At 52.7% G+C, this 19,928-nt stretch overlaps 1 protein-coding gene across 4 annotated transcripts; it reads right to left on the reverse strand.

Moving 5' to 3' along the window:
• Window positions 1-2,558: 2,558 nt before the first annotated feature.
• Window positions 2,559-11,210, reverse strand: SIGLEC10 (sialic acid binding Ig like lectin 10). 4 transcript variants are annotated; one of them, XR_003965321.2, is made up of 12 exons: window positions 11,068-11,210; window positions 10,607-10,987; window positions 10,168-10,452; window positions 9,842-9,889; window positions 9,420-9,683; window positions 8,045-8,092; window positions 7,657-7,914; window positions 7,286-7,570; window positions 6,873-6,966; window positions 6,630-6,777; window positions 3,721-4,055; window positions 2,559-3,024 (listed from the first exon to the last, which is right to left on the reverse strand). XR_003965321.2 is itself a non-coding variant. In XM_030299307.2 (12 exons), exons 1-11 carry the CDS (start codon window positions 11,102-11,104, stop codon window positions 3,771-3,773), a joined length of 2,133 nt encoding a protein of 710 aa, XP_030155167.1. In that variant the 5' UTR covers window positions 11,105-11,210; the 3' UTR covers window positions 2,559-3,024; window positions 3,739-3,770. The 4 variants fall into 4 exon arrangements, 2 of the variants coding, with proteins under 2 accessions (XP_030155167.1, XP_030155168.1); XR_003965320.2 differs by having other exon boundaries at window positions 2,559-3,137; XM_030299307.2 differs by having other exon boundaries at window positions 3,739-4,055.
• Between the last annotated feature and the right edge of the window lie 8,718 nt (window positions 11,211-19,928).

A 19,928-nucleotide genomic window follows, 5' to 3' on the forward strand; every position in this document is an offset into this window, starting at 1 on the left:
TCTTCATTATTTGCTACACAGTGATCTTCATCTGAGAACCAGAGTGATTGTTAAACTGTCACCAGGAGATCTTGGTACCACAAAGCTCAGGCCATTTCATTCACAAGAAGGAAGTTTTGTAAGCTGTGATTAATAAAAGGAAAAAAGTTATGAGCTGGTCTTCAGTTTTCACATCTGGCCCTAAGTCATCAAAATTTGTACATGCTAACTTCTTTGTAACATTTGTATTAGAGAAAAGTCAGAACCTGCCTCTTAGTGGCTCGAAAGAGGAGAAAAGTTGTGATTGGACAGGAGTCCTGTCAATCATTTCAGGTATAAAGAGAGGAGAGCCCAGGGGCACCTGGGTGGCTCAGTCTGTTAAGCGACTGACTTTGGCTCAGGTCATGATCTCGAGGTCTGTGAGTTCAAGCCCTGCTTCAGGTTCTGTGCTGACAGCTCGGAGCCTGGAGCCTGCTTCAGATTCTGTGTCTCCTTTCACTCTGTCCTCCCCCACTCACACTCTGTCTCTCTGTCTCTCTCTCTCTCAAAAAAAAGTAAATAAACAATAAAAAAGAGAGAGGGAGAGAGTCTGTCACCTCATCTCTGGAGGAGGCAGCGGCCAGACTGTGTCCACGCAGCTGGCCACTGTGGACGATTTGCTTTTTGTTTTTTGTTTTTGTCTTTCTAAGATTATGGTGAGGGGTGGGGGTGGAGAGAAGGGATCTTTAGTCCCTAAAAGGATGAACAGAATTAGATAAATCTTGCCAGTAGTGGCTAAGAAACCAGTGCAAGAATCAGCTTATTATTATTATATTATTATTACTTTATTTTAGAGAGAGAGAGAGAGCATGAATAGGGAAGGGAGGCAGAGGGAGAGAAAAAGAGAATTTTAAGCCAGCTCCATGCTCAATGTGGAGCCCCGCACAGAGCTCGATCCCACGACCCTGAGATCATGACCTGAGCCAAAATCAAGAGGCAGATGCTTGGGGTGCCCGGGTGGCTCAGTGGGTTGAACATCCGACTCTTGGTTTCAGCTCAGGTCACGTTCTGACGGTTCGTGAGTTCGAGCCTCGCATCAGGCCCTGCGCTGACAGTGTGGATTCTCTCTCTCCCTCCCTCTCTTTCTGCCCCTCCCACACACTCTCGCTAAATAAATAAATAAACAAATAAACTTAAAAAAAAACCCATCAGATGCTCAACTGTCTTGAGCCACCCAGGCGCCCCTCAGCTCATTAGTACTGACAATTACCTTGGGTAGACAAATTAAGAGGTTTTGTTAAATTCTCCTGGATTAACATCTGTTCTTTCCTTAAGTTCTGAACCTTTTCGGGCTGCCTTATATGAACCAGTTAATTGGGATCTGGCAAGATGAAGGGAGACTTCCCCAGTCAAAAATTCCCTTAAGAGTTTCTGCGTTGAGTGGGATAATATAATAAGCATTCACCGAAGCGCCTGGCGTAAGTGCTCAATATGTGTTAGTCCGTGTTACAAATGTCTCCACAGATCAATAGCTCTGGAATCTGAGAGGGTTTAGGCGAAGCGGGGCTTGTCTGCGAACATCCGGTTATTCTCTCTCTCAGGACACAAAGCCTCAGGACCTTAGCCAAACACCTGGGAAAACATGAACCTGTCCACCACCAGCTCCTTCCTCTTTGTGGAAGCTGTCACCCTTTGAAATGATACGCCCTCCCCTCTAACCCTTTCCCTGCTCTTTAGCTCTTGACCCTGTGGACCACAAGCATGGTCAGAGATGGGCCTTTTATGTCCCAGTCCAGCCAAAAGCCCCCCAAGGCTCCGAGTCCTTTTCGCTCAAGAGCGCCCCCTTCAGGCGGGATGACAAAGCAGTGGGGAAAGACTTTTATTTATTTATTTATTTATTTATTTTTAATTTTTTTTTCAACGTTTATTTTGGGACAGAGAGAGACAGAGCATGAATGGGGGAGGGGCAGAGAGAGAGGGAGACACAGAATCGGAAACAGGCTCCAGGCTCTGAGCCATCAGCCCAGAGCCCGACGCGGGGCTCGAACTCACGGACCGCGAGATCGTGACCTGGCTGAAGTCGGACGCTTAACCGACTGCGCCACCCAGGCGCCCCATGGGGAAAGACTTTTAGAGCCAGGCAGCTGTTGGGGTGTGGACACGCTCTCGGTTCCACAGATTTCTCCAGTGCGGCTTTATTTTTATTATTATTGTTATTTATTTATCAAATTTTTAAAATGTTTATTTATTTTTGAGACAGAGAGAGAGAGACAGAGTGCAAGCAGGGGAGGGGCAGACAGAGAGGGAGACCCAGAATCCGAAGCAGGCTCCAGGCTCTGAGCTGTCAGCATGGAGCCCCAAGTGGGTCTCAAACTCACGAACCGTGAGATTGTGACCCGAGCTGAAGTTGGACGCTTAACCAACTGAGCCACCCAGGCGCCCTGTTATTTATTTATTAAATGTTTATTTATTTCTGAGACAGAAAGAGAGAGGGTGAGAGCCAGGGGAGAGGGCAGAGAGAATCCCAAGAAGGCTTCGCTCTGTCAGCACAGAGCCCCATGCCAGGCTTGAACCCACAACCCGGGAGATCATGACCTGAACCAAAACCAAGAGTCGGCCGCTCAACCGACTGAGCCACCCAGGTGCCCCCAACGTTTTTTTTTTTTAATTCAAAGGCCAACATCTCTTCTGGGCTCCTCAATTTTCTGCCTGGCAAGTAGCAACCATCCCCCATGAGAGCTTTCTGTGAAGCAATTAGGACTCTGACCTCTGGGGAAGGAGGAAGGACCTGCTCCCCTCGGAGAAATAGACCCATCTTCTCTCTTCACCGGCTGGTCGATTCAGAGTACATGGTGAGCTTTGCTTTCCATTACATTTTGAGAGGGTTCCCAGTACCATGCCCTCCTGCGATCGTTCTTCCTCAGGTTCATGGGTTGGAGGGCACAATTGCGCCCAGTCTCCACGTGGTGTCCTTGCCCTGAGGGACTTCCTGTCTTGTCGCCCAGCAGGACATCTTTGCGGTGGCTGCTCTTGAACTCACTCTGAACATCTGCTTCTGTTCCTCTTCTGTAAAAATAAGTGGCTGTGTTTACTTTAGGTGAAGATTCTGCAAACTCTTCCTGCAGATGCCCAGACAGCAGACATCTCGGACTCAGCTCTGCCTGCCGTGGGCCAGAGTCCTGCATAAAAGAATGGGCGCAACTGTGATCCAATAAAACTTTATTTGTGGACACCGGAAGTGGAATTTCATATCCTTAGCACGTATCAGGAAACATTTTTCTTTCGATTCCCCATTTATTTTTTTAAGTTTATTAGTATTATTATTTTAGTAATCTCTACACCTGACCTGGGGCTTGAACTCACCACCCCGGAGATCAGGCGTTGTAAGCTCTCCCATCTGAGCTGGCCCCTCCCCACAACCATTTAAAATGTGGAAAACACTCTTGGCTCGAAATTAGGCGGCGGGTCAGACTTGACCTGTGAGGTTAGCTGGCTGACCCCGCAAAGATGATAGGTTAATTGCCTTTAAAGTCCCTCCCACCTTTGAGAAACTGAGCCTGTGTGATCAGCTGCAGGGGGGGCGGGGGGAGGTGGCAGAGAAGATTTCTCTTGCCTCTCAGAATAGTGTATCCAGAGAGATGCGTCCAGCTTTTCCAAATGATCGGGTCTGGAATGGGAGGACCCATGCTTGGAGACCAAGAGGGTGAGGGAGACAGAGAGAGAGAGAGAGAGAGAGAGAGAGAGGATGCTCGTCTTCCTCACCCTCTCCATTCCGCCTACCCCGGATCCCAGCCCTGCAGCCCGGGAGACCGTCAGTGAAACTTGATGTCCTCGTACTCCGGGCCTGTGTCCTTGGACTCCCGGGTGTCCCAGGGTCTGAGGCCCGAGAAGGTGAGGGCAGCATAATGGAGATTCTCTTGGTTACTCTCTGATTCTGAGGCTTGCGTGGATGATCTGGGTCCTGGACAAGTGTGGGGAGCAGCATGTAGCTCCTTCTGGTTTTTCTTACATTCCTGGGAGGGAGCGCCTGGAGGAGAGGCCTGGGAAGGACTGCTCGGCATGGCCTTCCGGTTCTGGTTCCGATTGCGATTGCGAGCCTGGGAGAGAAACAACCAGGCTTCCTTCCCTCCTTCTATTCTTCCTTCCCGCCTCCCCTCTTTCCTCCCTCCCTCCCCCTTCCTTCCCTCCCTCCTCTCCTTCCTCCCTCTCTCTTTCCCCTCCTTCCTCCCTTCCCTCCCTCCCCTCCTTCTCTCCCTCTCTCTCTCTCCTTCCTTCCTTCCTTCCTTCCTTCCCTCCTTCCACAAATACTCGAGAGCTCACCATGCACCAGACACTAATTAAGAACTGGGATTGGGGCGCCTGGGTGGCTTAGTCAGTTAAGCGACCGACATCGGCTCAGGTCACGATCTCACGGTTTGTGAGTTCGAGCCCCGCCTCGGGCCCTGTGCTGACAGCTCAGAGCCTGGAGCCTGCTTCGGATGCTGGGTCTCCCTCTCTCTCTGACCCTCCCCTGCTGGCACTCTCTCTCTCTCGCTCTCTCTCAAAAATAAATAAACATTAAAAAAATTAAAAAAAAAAAAAAGAACTAGGATTACATCTTGGGGCAGGAACAAACAATAAACAACGTCTGTGGCTTAAGTCACCCCGGCTGCAGTCCTTTGCTATGGCAGCCACAGCGAACACACACAGGCGGATCCGTGCAGCCCACAGCACAGTCAAGACACAGAACTGTTCCTCCCCACAAAGCTCTCCCCACCTGCTGCTCCTCTCTAGTCCTCACTGCCCTCCCGTCCCTAACCCTGGCCACTACTAATCTGTCCTCGGTCTCTACAGTCTGATCGTTTGCAGGGTGTTAGAAACATGGAATCCTGCATACGTGACCATTGGAGATCGGCATTTTTCTTTCTTTCTTTCTTTTTTTTTTTTGTCTCTAAGGTTTTTTCAACCAGTAGCTTCTTTCAATCATTTGTTCCTTTTGATGGCTGAGTAGTATTCCACGGGGGGTTAGTTGTCCCTATTTGGGGTTTCTTTTTTTTTTTTAAGTTTATTTAAAGAGAGAGAGAAGGGGAGGGGCAGAGAGAGGGAGAGAGAGAGAAGCCCAAGCAGGCTCTGCACCGTCAGCACAGGGCCTGATGCTGGGCTCGAACTCACCAAAGGTGAGATCATGATGAGCTGAAATCAGGATTCAGACGCTGAACCGACTGAGCCACCCAGGGGCCTCCCTATTTGGGTTTTTAAAGGATACCATGCCCACGGAAAGAGAGCCGGGGCGGGGAGAGCGGAAGCAGGGGGGCACACACAGGAAGTGGCAGAACCCGAAGAGGCGGTTTGGGTGTATTTGGAAGGGGTCTCGCTAATGGGTTGATCGTGGGGTGGTGGAGGACAGAGGAGCGAAAGACGGGCTTGGGCAGCCGGGCGGACGCGGTGCTGTTTGCCGAGCCGGGCCGCGTGGAGAGCATAAGCAGTGGAGTTAGTCCTAAATTCGACTCCGACGGGCGAAATCTGAGACGCCTGTTAGACACTCAAACAGACATGCCGCCCGGACCGTTGGATAGGAGTCTAAAGGTCAAGCGTGAGTTTGAGAGATGCAAGTTTTGGAGTCATCAGCATACAAATGTTCTCTCCTGGGGGCGCCTGGGGGGGGGGGGCGCGGTTGGTTTCGGCTCAGGTCGTGATCTGATGTGGGTTCGAGCTCTGTGCTGACAGCAGGGAGCCTGCTTGGGATTCTCTCTCTCTCTCTCTCTCTCTCTCTCTGCCCCTCCCCTGCTTGTGCGCATGCGCACCTCCCCTCTAAATAAACTTAAAAAAAGTAAAAATAAAAATAAATAAGTAAATAAACAAATAAATGTTCTCTCCTAAAACTATCCGGCATTTGTAGAACACTTACTAGGTGCCGGCTACTATTCTAAATGTTTACAGGTACCATGAGCATAGCGAGTACTTAGAATGATCCTAGGTAATAGATACTACTATTTCTCCCATTTTCTTTAAAAAAAATTTTTTTAATGTTTATTTTTGAGAGAGAGAGAGAGAGAGAGAGAGTGAGTGCAAGCAGGGGAGGGGCAGAGACAGAGGGAGGCACAGAATGCGAAGTAGGCTCCAGGCTCTGAGCTGTCAGCACAGAGCCCGATGCAGGGCCCAAACTCACAGACCATGAGATCATGACCTGAGCTGAGGTCAGACTCTTAAGGACTGAGCCACCCAGGCGCCCCCATTTCCCCCATTTTAAACTAAGGCACAGAGAAGTTAAGAGACTTGTCCAAGAACACACCGCGATAAAACCAAGATTGTACCCGGACGAGCTGACTTCAGAGCCGCGCTCTTAATCACTAAATACACGGACTCTCCATGATGTTAAGAATGATCACATCATTAATTAGAATTAGTAACCTCATCGGGGTGATAAGAACGCGCGAGCCGCTACATTTTGAGCAAGTGCATGATGTGTTCTCATCCTCAAACCAGCTCTCGAAGGAAGCAGAGGAAGAAATGGAGGCTCAGAGAGAGCGAGTGATTTGGTCAAGATCTCACAGGACTCGAATCCAACACCCATACCTTTTCCACCTTGATGTCCCTTGGGGGAAAAGGGTTGGGACAGGGCAGGGGAGGGGCGAGGGCGAGGGCCGGGAGTCTGAGCAGGGAAAGTAGAGGCAGCACACGGAGCCACTCACCAGGGGACCAGGATTGGGGACCACGTTGATGTAGTCCAGGATCGTGCTTCTCCGCGTGGCCTTGGGCCTCGGCGGAGCCCCTGCGTGGGCCGGAGCCCCTGCGTGGGCCGGAGTCCCTGCCTGGGCCTGTTTCTTCCTCAGAGTCTTCCTGCCCGGGGAACAAGCCCCTTGATTGTGCGCCCTGGCACCTCCCCGGTCCCCAGCCCCGGCTCCCACACCCCATCGCGCCGGCTCCCAACTCACGTGACCAGGATGAGGCAGAGGAAAAGGAGCGTCGTGATGCCCATTCCCAGAAATACTCCGCCACCCAACGCCTTTGAGAGGAGTCCCTTCTTATCTGTGCAAGGAGACGGTCAGCCAGCTCTGAGCCTCCCCCGTTAACGTGGGGCCTCACGCCCACCTGCCACCGGGCGCCCAGGTTCCAGCTCCCATTCCAGGAGTTTTATCTGCAACCCCTTCTGTCCAAGTTTTGGAAACCCCTCTGCGCCCCGGACCCAGGCGACAGGCCTTCCAGTTTGGATTGCCCACTGCATTCCCAGCCGCAGGTGCCACGTGCACCATCCCAGGTCCTGCTCCAACCACAGGACCTTGCCCCTGCCCCCACTCGGCCTCCACTCGTCGGGGGTGGGGGTGGGGCCTCCAGCTGGCCCGCAGACCTGGCAACAGCAGGACCGCGGCGCTCTGTTCCCCATGTGCATTCCGGGCCTCGCAGCCGAGTCTGAGGCCAGAGCCCAGCGGTCCCCTGAGGCTCAGGGAGCCGTTGGCCCAGGGCCCCTCGGAGCTGGAGGTGACGGTCAAGGAGGCGTCGCTGTGGTTCCCCTCCAGCAGCCCCTCCCCCAGCCGCCAGCGCAGGGTGGGGGCCGGCCGGGCTCGGGCGGAGCAGGTGCAGCCCAGCGCCTCGCCCTCCCAGGAGCAGGAGGGGCCGAGCAGCCGCGGGGGGCCTGCGGGGGGGGGGGAGGGGCAGGGTCAGCGGCGCCTCTGCTCCCCAGGCCCCGGGCGTCCCGCCCCCGGGGGTCCCCACACTCACAGACCACAGAGAGACGCAGGGAGACGTGCTGGGAGCCCAGCGAGTTCTGAGCTCGGCAGGTGAGGACTCCTTCATGCTCCGTTTGTATCTGAGGCAGCTCCAGGATCCCGGGGTCTGCGGGCTGGGAGGGGCTCAGAGTCTGTCCCCGCAGGGCCCAGCTCAGCTGGGCTGAGGGGTTGCTGTGGGCGACACAGAGCAGACGCAAGCTTTGGCCCTCCAGGGCTGGGAGGGACGTGCCATTCCCAAGGTTTTCCAGGACTGCGGGAAGGAAGAGGCGAGTTCAGAGGCTCAGCTGAGGGCACAGGGACCCTTTTGCATGGCAGCATTCCAGACGCCGAGGCCCCCAGTGTGGCACCGAGAGGCCCAGGTTCTCTGTCCCCCTTCATACCTGTCCTGTTTGCTTGTAGGGCCATCACTCTCAGGTTCTCTGGGGCATCTGAAACAGAGACAGGGTGCCGGCTCTAGAAGGGTGGGGAGGGGGGGTTCCCTCAGGGCAGAGAACGGTCCTTGGAGACAAAGAGGGCAGGGCGGCCGAGCATGGAATCACCTAGTGACTGATTCTCCACTGAGTGGCCCAAGGGAACAGACTGGTAAGAAGGGCTGGTCTCTATGCTTGTGATTTATAATAAAATATATAAGAGCACCTGAGTGGCTCGGTCAGTTAAGTGTCTGCCTCTTGGTTTTGGCTCAGGTCGTGAGCTCACGGTTTGTGAGTTCAAGCCCCACATCGGGCTCTCCGCTGACAGCATGGAGCCTGCTTGGGATTCTCTGTCTCCTTCTGTCTCTGCCCTTCCCCTGCTCACACACACACACACACACACACTCATGCACACACACTCTCTCTCTCAAAATAAATAAACTTAAAAAAATTAAATAAATATACATATCTCTCCCATTTCTGGCACAGAGTTCCTAAAACCCTCGGAATTTCCTGAAAGACGAGAGCGATAAAGGTGTCTTGATATTCATAACAAACCCCTTTCAAACCACACCTGGGTTGATGTAAATGAGGTGACCGTTGGAAAGCACCTGGGGTGGGGAGGGGGGGTGGCTGGTGGCCAGAGAACCAACCTCGGTGACTGAAGCTTTGGGACTTTCCATCCCTGCCCTGACTTCCGGGGAAGGGAGAGCGATTGCAGGTGGGATCGGACGGCAGTGGCCAAAGCTTTGGTCAATCCTGCCTCCGTGTTGAAGCCTCCATAAAAACCCAAGAGAATGGGGTTTGAAGAGCCTCAGTACTGGTGAACACGGGGAGGTACGCAGGCAACGGCCTTGCCCCCCACACATCTCTTCTGTCTGCTGTTGTATCATTTTATAATAACCCCCCATCCAGTAAGTGCAGTGTTCCTCTGAGTTCTGTGCCCCATTTTATCAAATCAATTGAATTCAAGGTGGGCGGGGGGGGGGGGTCATGGGAAACTCCGATATAGAGCCAGTTGGTCAACTTGGCTTGTGACTGGCCTCTGAGGTGGGGGCCCAAGGAGCGGGGGGACCTTGCGGGACCGAGCCCTTCACCTGTGAGATCTGCCACCACCTCCAGGTAGACAGTGTTCAACCGGGTTGAGTTGCAGAACACCCAGCAGGCATCAGAGAATTGTTTGGTGGTGTGGTGGAAAACCCACGTTGGAGTTGGAATCAGAATTGTCAGCCCCCTCGGCCTGGGGTTCCAGGTCCCTTTTGAGCTCCGGGGCCCTGCCCCCCAGCCCCAGCCCCCCTCTTCCTTCTCCCTTTCTGGAAACCAGGCTCCTGATGGTCGCACTCACACTGCACGGAGAGGTTCAGGGTGCGGCTCTGGGAGCCACGCCCGTTCTCCGCTCGGCAGGTGTAGCAGCCTGAATCCCCAGGCGTCACCCGGGTCAGCACCAGAGCCAGGGGGCCGGGGGTCCAGGGGTGAGACCAAGAGAGGATTCTGTCCTCCAGGGCCCAGCTCAGGGTGGCAGGGGACTGGCTCTCGGAAGCACAGACCAGCTGCAGGAACTGGCCTTTCTGGACTTCCAGATATGGGCTGTCTCCCTGGGGCTCCGGGGCTGCAGAGACAGAAGCCGAGAGAGAGAGAGAGAGAGAGAGAGAGAGAGAGAGAGAGAGAGAAGCTGAAGGAGGAACAGAGTCTCCCTCGCCCTCTGTCTCCCTCGCCTCCACCCTCCGCAGAGGACCAGCCCCACCCTCCCAGGCCCTCAATAGGTACCTGATGCCTTGGCTCTGGAAACGCTGATAACTAGGTCTTTGGGGACATCTGCAACAAGATTGAGACCTGGCTTGGGGGGAGGACCGTGGGGCTCCTGGCAGTAAGAGGGAACCCCCTCGGGGGGAAAGAAAGCGTGATATCCTCCGGGAGGCGAGTGACAAACTGGTGTCAAAGATGCTTGTGGCTGGGGAGCAGATGGCGTCCCCAAGCCCCTCCCAGGGCCGAGGCAGCGTGATGCGACTCCCCACCGACCTGTCCGGATGCCCCGCCGGCCACGTCCCGCCGTGCCCGTCTGCACACCCTGATGCCCTGGCCACCAGACTCACGGGTGACGTTAAGTCGAACGGTGGTCTCTGTGCTCACGCCCTTTCTGGAGAAGTCTACCCGGCACGTGAGGTGGGTGCCGTGGTCCTGGGGTCTCGGTGTGAGAGAAAGCACTGAGAAGTAGGAGGATTTGCGTCCGGGCCCTGGGGTGGTGACGGCGGCCCCCATCCAGGAGAAAGTAGGGGCTGGACATTCCTCAAAGGCCCAGTTAAACACACAGATGAGTGTCGCCCGGCGCCCCGCTTCCAGGGTCTCTGGGACGTAGACATCGGGCTTCTGTGTCAGGGCTGGGGCAAAGAGAGGGCACAATCCTAGCCCTGGGAGGGGGTGCCGCAGGGGTGACCCGTGATCTGCTCCCCACGGTGTGTGTGTGGGGGGGGTTGGGGAACGGCAGGGAGGAGGAGAGTTTCCCGCCCAGTCCTGCTGGAGCCCCGTCCATACCTGTCACTTCCAGATAGAGCGGGCTTTCCACGAAATTATACCGCACGTAACTGCCTCTCTCCACCCGAAAGAAGTACTGTGCCGAGTCCTCCACCTGGGCGTCTCTGATCAGCAAGGAGCAGCTGCGGTTCCGGGGATCCCCAGTGAGCTGGAACCGGCCCCCGGAGCCACCTTGCTCTTGATCCTGCTTGTTTGTGGCCACCGGTCTTCCCTTGTTCGTGTCTGTCCCCACCACGAACCAGGAGCCGAGGGCGGGGGTGTCCTCCGTCCAGCCTATCCGGGGGTAGGAGAGGGTGCAGGGCACGTGCACACACAGGCCCTCCTGCACCATCACCACGCTCTGCACTCGCAGGGAGAATCCTGGGGCCTGAGCCTGAGACCCTGAAGGAGACAGAGGGCTCAAGCTGCAAGCCCAGCCCGCGCCCCCACCCAGGCCCCTTCTGGCCCCGTGGCCCACTCACCGCCCCACAGCAGGGCCAACAGCAGCGACAGGACCATCTCTGCACGAGGGTGCACTTGGACCTGCCCTCACACAGGCTCGTCCCCCGGACGCCTCCACTGACGAAGGGGAACCGCCAGTTGCGAAAGCTGTACCCCGGGCCAGGTGACCGGTCCTGAGCCCCACCTCCACTCGCTCCCGCCCCCCTCCCCCCCCATCTTGTCACTCTCCAGCCCCACCTCACCCTCCGCTAGGACTCTGAATCTTTCCTGGGGGGTGGGGCGGGGCGGGGCGAGGCTGCCTGGTGCTCGGGATGGCAGAGCTGGTCCTTCTGGGGGTCCCCTGGGGGGGGGAGGGAGTGGAAGGTGGGTGAGGCCATGGGGGCTGGGTGGGTGCGGGGTCGGGGCTCTCCCGCTGGGCCTTAGGTGTCTGAGGAAGCAGAAGTGAAAGTGTACAATGAGCCCTTCTTCAGACGGGGGCCCCTGGGGAAGGAGGGCAGTGGGGAACAGCAAGAGTGGATGCAGGAAGGGGGTTGTGGGGGGCGGGGGGCTGACGGGTCTTGCCAGTTAAAATTCAGAATCTCCAGTCAAAGTCGACTTTAGAGAGCAGGGGAGGGCCAGAGAGAGAGGGGGACAAAGGATCTGGAGCGGGCTCTGTGCCGACAGCAGAAAGCCCCATCAGGGGCTCCAACTCACAAACCGTGCCATCATGACCCTAGTTGAAGCCAGACACTTAACCGACTGGGCCACCCAGGTGCCCCAGTTAAAGCTGACTTTCAGTTAAACGATGAATGATTTTTTTTTTCTTTTCAGAAGTATGTCCCGAATATCGCAACGGGACATTGTTATACTAAAATTATTCGGCGTTCATATCCGAAATGCAAATTTAACTGGGCGCCTTTGTGTTTTTATTTGCCAAATCTGGTACCCCTAGGCTGGTGTCAGTCCCACCCCTTCCTCCTCACTGGGAGGGCTCGCTGATTTCCGCCCCCAGGTCCACCGGAAGCACCCATGCCAAGACCTCAGTCCACCTCTCAAGCTCCCATTCTTCTTCTGCCCTAAGGTTGGATGCCCCTGCTGGGAATACCTGTTGTGATGGGAGCACCTGCCCCCACAGTCAACCTCCGTGCCTGGGACCTTGTGTGTGCAGGTGCCACGCGGCCTCCTGAGGACACAGGCAAATCAGTCACGGTGTCTGACCTCAAGGGGACCCAGTTTGGTAAATGAAGCTTCTGAGAAATGGAAAAGCACTGAAGTGCTCGTAACTGCTCCCCCTCGCTGCCACCCCCCAGCCGATGCTGGGACAGATGTTCACGACAAAGGCGTGGTCACTTCTTCCTGGGAAACCAGAAGAGGCCTCCTGGAGGAGGTGACCTGTGGCCACCTCTGTCCTTGCTCTCGTGCCACGTGCTTGGGCTGCCGTAACAAAGCACCACAGACAGAACAGCTCAAACGACAGAAAACATCTTGCCCGCAGTTCGGAGGCTGGAGTCCAAGATAGTCCAAGATGAAGGCGTCAGTAGGGCTGGAAGAACAGGTTGGTTGCTTCCCAGGCCTCTCTCCCTGGGGTGTAGACATCATCTTCCCACTGAGCTCTCACGTGGCCATCTCTCTTTGTGTGCCTGTGTCCTGATCTCTTCGTAGAAGGACACCAGTCCTGGGGCGCCTGGGTGGCTCGGTCGGCCAACTCTTGATCTCAGCTCAGGTCATGATTTCACAGTTTGTGAGATCGAGCCCCAAGTCAGGCTCTGGGCTGGCAGCGCGGAGCCTGCTTGGGATGCTTTCTCTCTCCCTCTCTCTCCGCCTCCTCCCTGCTTGCACTCTCTCTCAAAATAGATAAACATAAAAAAAAAAAAAAAAAAAAGAAGGACACCAGCCTACTGGATTTGAGCTTGCTCTATGGCCTTGCTTTAACTGAATTACCCATTTAAAGGCTCTATCTCCACATACAGTCACATTCGCAGGTACTGGGGTTAAGGCTTCAACATATGAACGGGGCAAAGGGGGCACATTCCAGCCCCTAATACCCACCTCCTTCTGCACTCTGATCTGGGTCCCCACTGCCCAACCTGGGCTCTATCGGGGGAGAGCCAGGGTCCCTTTTCCCAGGGGAGGCTCTTGTCTAGAGATATCACAGCATGGAGCTCACAGAGGAGGGGCCTCCCACAGAGGAGGGAGGCCTGGGTCTTGACATGGGCTTGCCCTGATTGTGTGCAGACAATTCCTTGATTTTCAGATTGTACTTAGTTGTGGAAGATGATAACACGGAGGAGGGGGGAGATTTGAGTCCACGGGATGTCCCTGTACGTTTCTTTGCAACTCCTGTGAGTCTAAAGTTTCTTCAAAATGAAGTTAAACGCCTGGGTGGCTCAGCCAGTTGAGTGTCTGACTCTTTTTTTAAAATTATTATTATTTTAATGTTTTTGTTTATTTTTGAGACAGCGAGAAAGCATGAGCTGGGGGGACGGGTGCAGAGAGAGAGAGGGAGACAGGAACCAAAGCGGGCTCCATGCTGACCGTAGAGAGCCTGATGCGGGCTCAAACTCACGAGTGGTGAGATCATGACCTGGGCCGAAGCCAGATGCTTAGCCGACTGAGCCACCCAGGTGCCCCTTTTCTTAATTATTTTTGAGAGAAAGAGACACAGAGAGCATGAGCAGAGGGAGAGGGAGACACAAAATCGGAAGCAGACTCCAGACTCCGAGCTGTCAGCACAGAGCCGGATGCTGGGCTCAAACCCACGAACCATGAGATCATGACCTGAGCTAAAGTCAGACACTTAAATGACTGAGCCACCCAGGCACCCAGGTCTGACTCTTGATTTCAGCTCAGGTCATGATCTCACGATCATGGGATTGAGCTCTGTGTTGGGCTCCATGCTGAGCATGGAAACTGCCTGGGATTCTCTCTCTCTCCTTCCCTCTGTTCCTCTCCCCAGCTCACTCTCTTTATCTCTGTCTTTCAAAAATAAAAATAAAAAGCAAGCCAAAATAGATAACCACAAAACACAACAACAATAAACGAGCTGATAAGTGTAAATTGTATCTCAGCCCTGACCCTTTCCTGTCTATTAGACACCTACTCAGGAATCTGCAGTGTGCATTTCAAGCTTAACATGCACCATGAAGCACTATTTCTCACCACAAGCCTGCTTTTCATCTCTCTAAATATTATGCGGCACCAAGCTCTGCCCACACCTGAGCATTGGCCTGACAGCTTCCTTTACTTTCTTTACTTTCTTTACTCCCATGTACAATTACCCACCAGATCCATCAGCTCAACTTCTTAGATATTAAAAAAATTCCATCCACTTATCCCCACCCCACTACCATTCATTACTCTCATCCAAGATGTCTCAATCTTAGCACCATTGACACTTTTTTTTTTTTTTTTCAATTTGGGGCAGTTGCCTGGGTGGCTCAGTTGGCTAAGCATCTGACACTTCATTTGGGCTCAGGTCATGATTTCACAATTTGTGGGATGAGCCCTGTGTTGGACTCCACACTGACAGCACGGGAGCCTGCTTAGGATCCTCTCTCTCCCTCTGTCTCTGCCCCTCCCTTGCTTCTCTCTCTCTCTCTCTCTCTCTCAAAAATTAAAAAAAAATTTTTAGAGAGAGAGCGAGCACAGGGGAAAGGCAAAGGGAAACGGAGAGAGAGAATCTCAAGCAGCCCCCACTTGGAACTCAATCTCATGACTATGAGATCATGACCTGAGCCGAAATCAAGAGTTGGATGCTCAACAGACTGAGCCACCCAGGCTGACCAGCACTACTGACATTTTGAGTCAAATAGTTCCTGAGGGGTGGGGTCCCTGGCAGGATGTTCATCAGTAGCCCTGGCCTCCAGCCTTCAGATGCCAGTAGCACCCCGTCCACCCTAGCTGTGACAACTAAAAACACTCCAGACATTGCCACCTGTCCCCTGGATGGCAGAATCACCCTCAATGGAGAGTCACTTCCTGGGTCCAACCCATCACCCTCGCTCATCTGTAGGACAGCAGTGACTGATTGATTATTCCTGCTTCTAGTTTGCTCTCTCCATGGTGCCTTGTCAACACAGCAGCCAGAGTTACTTTTCAATTAGGGACACCTGGGGGACTCAGTTGGTTACCCATCTGACTTCAACTCAGGTCATGATCTCGTGGTTCGTGAGTTCGAGCCCCGAGTTAAGCTCTGTGCTGACAGCTCGGAGCCTGGAGCCTGCTTCCAATTCTGTGTCTCCCTCTCTCTCTCTGCCCCTCCCCTGCTCCCATGCTCTCTCTTTCTCTCTCTCAGAAATAAACAAACATTAAAAAATGTTTTCAAATATAAATCAGACCGAGTCCCTCTCTTACTTAAAAGTTGCAGTGGGGGCGCCTGGGTGGCGCAGTCAGTTAAGCGTCCAACTTCAGCCAGGTCACGATCTCGCGGTCCGTGAGTTCGAGCCCCGCGTCAGGCTCTGGGCTGATGGCTCAGAGCCTGGAGCCTGTTTCCGATTCTGTGTCTCCCTCTCTCTCTGCCCCTCCCCCGTTCATGCTCTGTCTCTCTCTGTCCCAAAAATAAATAAATGTTGAAAAAAAAAAAAGTTGCAGTGGTGTCCTGTTATATTTAGGAGAAAATCCAAACTGCTCACCCTGTCTCCCGATGACCTCCCCAAACTCACTCTGAACCCTCTTTTGCTTTGCTTTTGCATTCCACCAGTGATCCCAGCTCTGTTTCTCACATTTACTAAGTCTGTTCCCACTTGGGGGGCAGTGATGTGTGACACTTGGGGTTGTCACTTCCAGGAATGCTCTTCCCATGGCTGCCCCTCCCACTGTTCTCAGTTCAGAGTTGTCCCCAACATTTCCCCACCCCCACACCCTTCTGAATTTCCTGTGGCTTCTTGGGCCCCCCTCAGAATTCTCCACCCTTCCTCAGTGTGACCAGATCACCTCTGCCCATCCCCCAGCCTTGGCCAGACAAGGGCCAAGCAGCTAGCTGAGGCCACGAGAATCTTTTTTGGGGCAAAGAATGTTCAGATTTTTTCTGAAAGTATTCCTTTATTTAAAAAAAAATGTTTAGGGGCGCCTGGGTGGCTCAGTCGGTTGAGCTTCCGACTTCGGCTCAGGTCCTGATCTCACAGTCTGTGAGTTCGAGCCCCACATCGGGCTCTGTGCTGACAGCTCAGAGCCTGGAGCCTGCTTCAGATTCTGTGTCTCTCTCTCTCTGACCCTCCCCCATTCATGCTCTGTCTCTCTCTGTCTCAGAAATAAACATTAAAAAAATTAAAAAAAATAAATTAAAAAAAATGTTTATTTATTTTAGGAGCACCTGGGTGGCTCCTTCTGTTGACCGTCTGACTTCGGCTGAGGTCACGATCTCCCAGTTTGTGAGTTTGAGCCTGGCACCAAGCTCTGTACTGACAACTTGGAGCTTGGATCCTGCGTCGGATTCTGGGTCTCCCTCCTTCTCTCTCTGCCCCATCCCTTCTTGTACTCTGTCTCTCTCTCGCCCGCTCTCAAAAATAAATAAACGTTAAAAAAAGAAAATGTTTATTTTTGGGAGAACGAGAGTCGGTGAGGGGCAGAGAGGGAGGGAGAGAGAATCCCAAGCAGGCTCCGGGCTGTCAGCACAGAGCCTCACCTAGGTCTTGAACTCATCTTGACCAGAGCAGAAATCAACTGACTGAGCCCCCGAGGCACCCCTGAACGGATTCCTTTAGAACAAACACCCAGCCCTGCAAGCCTCCCCTCTCGTTTCATTAATAGATGTTGAGCATGGGCTCAGGCTCCCTCCACCCCTGAACTCACAGTGGGGTCAAAGGTAGATAGGTGGATGGGTGGGGGTGGGGGGTAGGTAAAGGGGCGGGAGAGGTTGGGGAGGGGAGAGAGAGAGAGAGGTAATTAGTTCAGGATTCTGCCCCAGGAGGGTGCAGGGATGTGGACCTGAGGACCAGAGCCATGCGGGGCGGGGTCCCAGTGCAGGATGAAGAGTCCAGGTCTGGCTGTAGTGGAGGCCCTGAGGGTGGTGAGGAGCCTTTATCTGGGGAAGGGGGCATCTTAGACAAACCAGCCCCCCAACACGCACACACACCAGCCTCTTCCTGCCGCTTGTCCCGCACGCGACCTGTCCCAGGGGCTTCAGTTGCCTCTACTGCAGCTCCGCACGTAGCCCCCAGGAGGCGCTCCGTCCCCGCAGCTCCGACCGACCCCTCTGGAGCCCCAGGCACCAGGGTCTGTGCGGTCTTGGTCCTGGAGAACTCGGGGAATGTTTCTCCGCTGCCGCACACACTTGCAAACGGGGCTCTTCCCAAAAGGCTGCATTCGTTCTCACTGCACCTAGAAATTATGACTGCTCCTTTCACTGCACCTCAATAAACACAGTCTCTGCCAGGGAGAGCCTACTAAAGCAGTGACAGGAACCACTCTTCTTCCTTCCCCTGCCACAAAATAATTTTATTTTATTTTTTTTATTTAACGTTTATTTATTTTTGAGAGAGAAAGGGAGAGCGGGGGAGGGGCGGAGAGAGAGAGAGAGAGAGAGAGAGAGAGAGAGAGAGGAAGCAAGCTTCCTACCTGTCAGCCCAAAGCCCAACATGGGGCTCAAACCCATGAACCATGAGATCACAACTTGAGCTGAAGCCAGACATTCAGCTGACTGAGCCACACAGGTGCCCCTAACCCCCCCCAATTTTTTTTTTAAGTTTATTTTTATTTATATTGAGAGGGAGAAATAGAGAGCAAGTGGAGGAGGGGCAGAGACAGAGGCAGGGAGAGAGAATCCCAACCAGGCTCTACATTGTCAACGCAGAGCCCAACTCAGGGCTCGAACTCACGAGCCGAACTCACCTGAGCCAAAGTCAGGAGTCAGAGGCCCAACCAACAGAGCGGCCCAGGGGCCCCTACCCTCCCCCAAATTTAAAACACTTCAGTACTGCCCCTGCTCACACAGTGTTCTCAAATGGAGTCCCACCCGGGCACACTCACCATGTGATGGCCGCATAAGAAAACACATTCCTGTGGTGTCTTCATCCGTCCAGCCGCTATAACAGAATTACCACAGACCGGGTGGTTTAAGGAAGGAACACTCATTTCTCTCAGTCCTGGAGGCTGGAAATCCAAGATCTAGGCGCTGGCAGATTCCATGTCTGGTGAGAGCCCACTTTCTAGTTCACAGATGACCATTTTCTAAAACGCCATGCCCTCATGTGGTGGAAAGGGCAAGGGAGTCTCTGGGGCCTCTTTTACACAAGGGCGCTAATCCCATTCATGAGGGCGCCACCCTCATGACCTAATCACATCCTAAAGGTACCACCTCTTACTATCATCACATTGGTGGGTAGGTTTGAACATACAGATTTTGGGGGGACCCAGTCTATAGCATGTGGTCTTACTCAGGTCCCACTGTCTAGGTTGGGGTCGTGTAATATCACACACAGGCAGCCTCAGCTGGGCCTTCCCTTTTCTCTTCAAGTCAAGATGGCATATTAAAAAGCAAGATGCTGAGAGAAATACTGATCTAGGATACATTTGGATTCGCTAATTTCTAGTAAAGGGAAAATGCTGCAGGTTCAGTATTTTATTATCAGACGTGATTGCTACTCACTGGTGTGTGTTTTGACACTCAGTGTGAAGTATCCATTTTCCAAAGTGAAATGCCAGCTCTTTACGTGAAGAACCAAGACTATCGGTGATGTGATCCCCATTTACTTCTCAACTTCCTATCTTTTTACTCTATTATCTTCATTTTTTCCCCTTTAATAAAGAGTAAAGCAGACCATGCTGGCATTCACAGCCAGGCCCCGGTGTTCTCCTATTAAATATAAATGATCATCAGTAAAACTAAAAAGCAACCGACAGAATAGGAGAAGATATTTGCAAACGACGTATCAGATAAACGGTCAGTATTCAAAATCTATAAAGGACTTATCAAACTCGACACCCAAAAAACAAATAATCCAGTGAAGCAATGGGCAAAAGACATGAATAGACACTTCTCCAAGGAAGACATCCTGATGGCCAACCGACACATGAAAAAATGCTCAACATCACTCATCATCAGGGAAATACAAGTTAAAACCACAATGAGATACCCCCTCACATCAGTCAGAATGGCTAACATTAACAACTCAGGCAACAACAGATGTTGGCGAGGATGCAGAGAAAGAGGATCTCTTTTGCACTGCTGGTGGGAATGCAAACTGGTGCAGCCACTCTGGAAAACAGTATGGAGGTTACTCAAAAGACTAAAAATAGAACTACCCTACGACCCAGCAATTGCACTACTAGGTGTTTATCCAAAGGATACTGGTATGCTGTTTCGAAGGGACACATACACCCCCATGTTTATAGCAGCACTATCAACAATAGCCAAAGTATGGAAAGAGCCCAAAAGTCCATCAATGGATGAATGGATAAAGAGGATGTGGTATATACATACAATGAAGTATTACTCAGCAATCAAAAAGAATGAACTCTTGCCATTTGCAACTACATGGATGGAACTGGAGGGTATTATGCTAAGCAAAATTAGTCAGAGAAAGACATATCATATGACTTCACTCATATGAGGAATTTAAGACACAGAACAGATGAACACAAGGGAAAGGAAGCAAAAATAATATAAAAACAGAGAGGGGGACAAAACATAAGAGACTCTTAATTATGGAGAACAAACAGAGGGTTACTGGAGGGGTTGTGGGAGAAGGGGATGGGCTAAATAGGTAAGGGGCATTAAGGAATCTACTCCTGAAATCATTGTTGCACTGTATGCTAACTAATTTGGATATAAATTTAAAAACAATAAAATAAAATAAAATAAAATAAAATAAAATAAAATAAATATAAATGATCATGGGACACTTGGGTGGCTCAGTCGGTTAAGCATCCGACCTTGGCTCAGGTCATGATCTCGAGGTTCACA

The sequence above is a fragment of the Lynx canadensis genome, chromosome E2, assembly GCF_007474595.2.
Source record: "Lynx canadensis isolate LIC74 chromosome E2, mLynCan4.pri.v2, whole genome shotgun sequence".
Classification (NCBI taxonomy): domain Eukaryota; kingdom Metazoa; phylum Chordata; class Mammalia; order Carnivora; family Felidae; genus Lynx; species Lynx canadensis.

Excerpts from the sequence above, each read along its gene's own strand:
- SIGLEC10 (XM_030299307.2), bottom strand. The coding sequence starts at position 11,104 with ATGGTCCTGTCGCTGCTGTTGGCCCTGCTGTGGGGCG. Across the intron at positions 7,571-7,656 it reads CCTGCGTCTCTCTGTGGTCT|GCCCCCCGCGGCTGCTCGGC; the intron begins GTGAGTGTGGGG and ends CCCCCCCCGCAG. Across the intron at positions 6,778-6,872 it reads CTCTGCCTCATCCTGGTCAC|GAAGACTCTGAGGAAGAAAC; the intron begins GTGAGTTGGGAG and ends TTCCCCGGGCAG.